Here is a 2696-nt window from a genome sequence, read left to right as displayed (position 1 = left end):
AAATGTTAAGTGTCTGTAACTTAGAACATCTTCTCTCCCATGACCCTCACAATTAGAAATGATCCTTTCCTGAATCAGGGCCTTCTTGGACTTATTCCTCATTACTAAGATATGAATGCTGAATATAAACTTCAGCAGGTGGCATAGGGGTGTTTGGATTATTAGATAACAGTTTTATACTTTGGCCTGATTAGTATTAAGCATGTTTTTTTTTTTTTAAGATTTTATTTATTTGACAGAGAGAGACACAGCGAGAGAGGGAACACAAGCAGGGAGAGTGGGAGAGGGAGAAGCAGGCTTCCCCAGAGCAGAGAGCCCAATGCAGGGCTCGATCTCAGGACCCTGGGATCATGACCTGAGCCGAAGGCAGACCCTTAATGGCTGAGTCACCCACGTGCCCCAGTATTAAGCATCTTCTGTGTCACCTCATGGATTATGTTCCTTAAGTCAACAGGTCATCTGTAATTTCTGTAATACTGAGCTGAACTTTCAGGCCATTTTTTACTCTTGGCTTATCAGACACCAGAGACCAAGAAGCTGCTGTATTCTCAGAGGGAAGAATTAACAAACACATTATACAAATAATTTTGTATAATGTCATGACTAGTGAGTCACTGGAAGGATAGAAAGCTGTGGGGTCAAGAATAAAAACACTTGGAAAGAGAATTGTAGCTTGGAGGTGGAAATAATGTAGGGTTCAACCAACAGGGAAAAAATGGTTGGGGAAAATAGGTTTTTTTTTTCCTTTTTCATATTTAGACATAGACAATAGTAGCCAAATACCCTTATGTGGGAGCTTATATCAGTTACAGACCATTAGATTTTGAATTATGATTTGATGCATAATCAAAACAGACAAAAATAATTGTTTGCCAAACATTTATTATTTTTTACACAGTCCAATCATTTCAACAAGAATGTCTCCAAAGTAGTATCAATAGGCCTCAAAGGATTGTGGGCTGGTGACTCTCACCTAAGGGCCTCTAGGAACTTGCCCTTCTGTTCACAAATTTTCCCTTTCCCTCCCCCAAAATGCTGTGATCTCTTATTGGCTCTAGAGCTAAACAGATGTTTACAGGATCCTGAGCAGGTTTCCTCTCAGTTAAAATGAACAAAGGTAGTAATATTCTCAAACCCATCAAAGACTGGGGGAAAAGAACTGAGCACTACAGACTACAGTAGACAGTTTTAAAATTTGAACTCTGGAGTTGTTTGAGAAACACCTTGCTTTTGCTTCATGAGATTTTAAGTGCTTATGAAGTGTGAAAAAAAATCTAATTCAAATTCTAAGTCTTGAAGCTAAATTTTTGAAAGTCTTGAAGCTAAATAAAGATACTTCTTCCAGTTAGGGACTGATTTCAGAAGGAGTTTTTCTGTAGAAGTCACTCCCCCTGTGCTATTCAAGGGCTGTAAAATATCAGTCCCCTTGCAGAATCTGTGCTAATTATGCCACAAAAGCGAGTCTATTTGGAGGTAAATACTAATGTACTTTAGGCTCAAGAAGAAATGCCAAACTGGAACATTAAAAATATCTGAACTCTCCAAAAGATGGATCAACTATTAAAAAACAGACCCAGTTCTTTTGAATCTTAAATATTATTCTTGTTACTTTTGAAAGCAATAAATTAACGTTCCCCAAACACAACTCCTTAAACAAATTAAATGATTTATATTTTTAAAAAATGCACACCACATCTGCACCAAAGAGCAAAGACACCCTGCAGTAAAGAATTATTTCAGGAAGAATAAAAGGCAAGAGTACAAGGTACATGAAATGAGTGTAGTTTAAAGTTTTGGGGAAAAAAAGATTTTGGAACATCAGAAAGTTCTCCCACAACCAGAAACATTTGAGTCATTTGGTATCCAGTGTTTCTCGTTTTCCTTTGCTGGAAGCTTTGGCAGGTGTCCGGATATTGGCAGCATCTCTTATGGGCGGTACTGTGATCTCTGCTCTTGGATGTACTCATACAGAGGGCTGGAGCGCACCGGGACACTGGCAAACTGACGCTTGCCCGGCTCCAGAGCCTGCTGACTGCCCTTCTCTCGGTCCTCCCAGACACCGCGCCGCCTCTTCTCCTCCTCCTGCTGGCGGCGCAGCTGTTCTTCCCTTTCCTGCAGGAGCTGCTCCTCCTCGCGGAACTTTCTGTTGCGCTGCTGGCGAAGCTGTTGCTCACGTTCCATCCGGCGAAGCTGCTGTTCCTCCTCGCGGAGCTTCCTGTCGCGCTCCTGGCGGCGCAGCTGTTCTTCCCTTTGCTGCAGGAGCTGCTCCTCCTCGCGGAACTTCCTGTCGCGCTCCTGGCGGCGCAGCTGTTCTTCCCTTTCCTGCAGGCGCTGCTCCTCCTCGCGGAACTTTCTCTCGCGCTCCTGGCGAAGTTGTTGCTCACGTTCCCTGCGGCACAGTTGTTCTTCCCTTTCCTGCAGGAGCTGTTCTTCCTGGCGGAACTTTCTGTCACGCTCCTGGCGGCGCAGCTGTTCTTCCCTTTCCTGCAGGAGCTGCTCCTCCTCGCGGAACTTTCTGTCGCGCTCCTGGCGGCGCAGCTGTTCCCTTTCCTGCAGGCGCTGCTCCTCCTCGCAGAACTTTCTGTCGCGCTCCTGGCGGCGCAGCTGTTCTTCCTTTTCCTGCAGGAGCTGCTCCTCCTCGCGGAACTGCCTGTCGCGCTCCTGGCGAAGCTGTTGCTCACGTTCCCTGCGGCGCA

The 2696-nt window shown here is 44.9% G+C and overlaps 1 protein-coding gene across 1 annotated transcript in view; it reads right to left on the bottom strand.

Moving 5' to 3' along the window:
• Nucleotides 1-875: 875 nt before the first annotated feature.
• The window catches only part of TCHH (trichohyalin), a 5329-nt gene continuing 3508 nt past the window's right edge, over nucleotides 876-2696 (bottom strand). Inside the window, 1 exon segment of the mRNA XM_073888408.1 lies at nucleotides 876-2696. This exon segment is cut by the window's right edge and continues 1606 nt beyond it. Coding sequence (XP_073744509.1) covers nucleotides 1927-2696 — 770 coding nt within the window. The 3' untranslated portion in view covers nucleotides 876-1926.

This window comes from Callorhinus ursinus, unplaced genomic scaffold (genome assembly GCF_003265705.2).
Source record: "Callorhinus ursinus isolate GAN/ISIS: 27379988/994484 unplaced genomic scaffold, GSC_fseal_2.0 scaffold90, whole genome shotgun sequence".
Lineage (NCBI taxonomy): Eukaryota > Metazoa > Chordata > Mammalia > Carnivora > Otariidae > Callorhinus > Callorhinus ursinus.
This window is presented reverse-complemented; position numbering and strand designations above follow the sequence as displayed.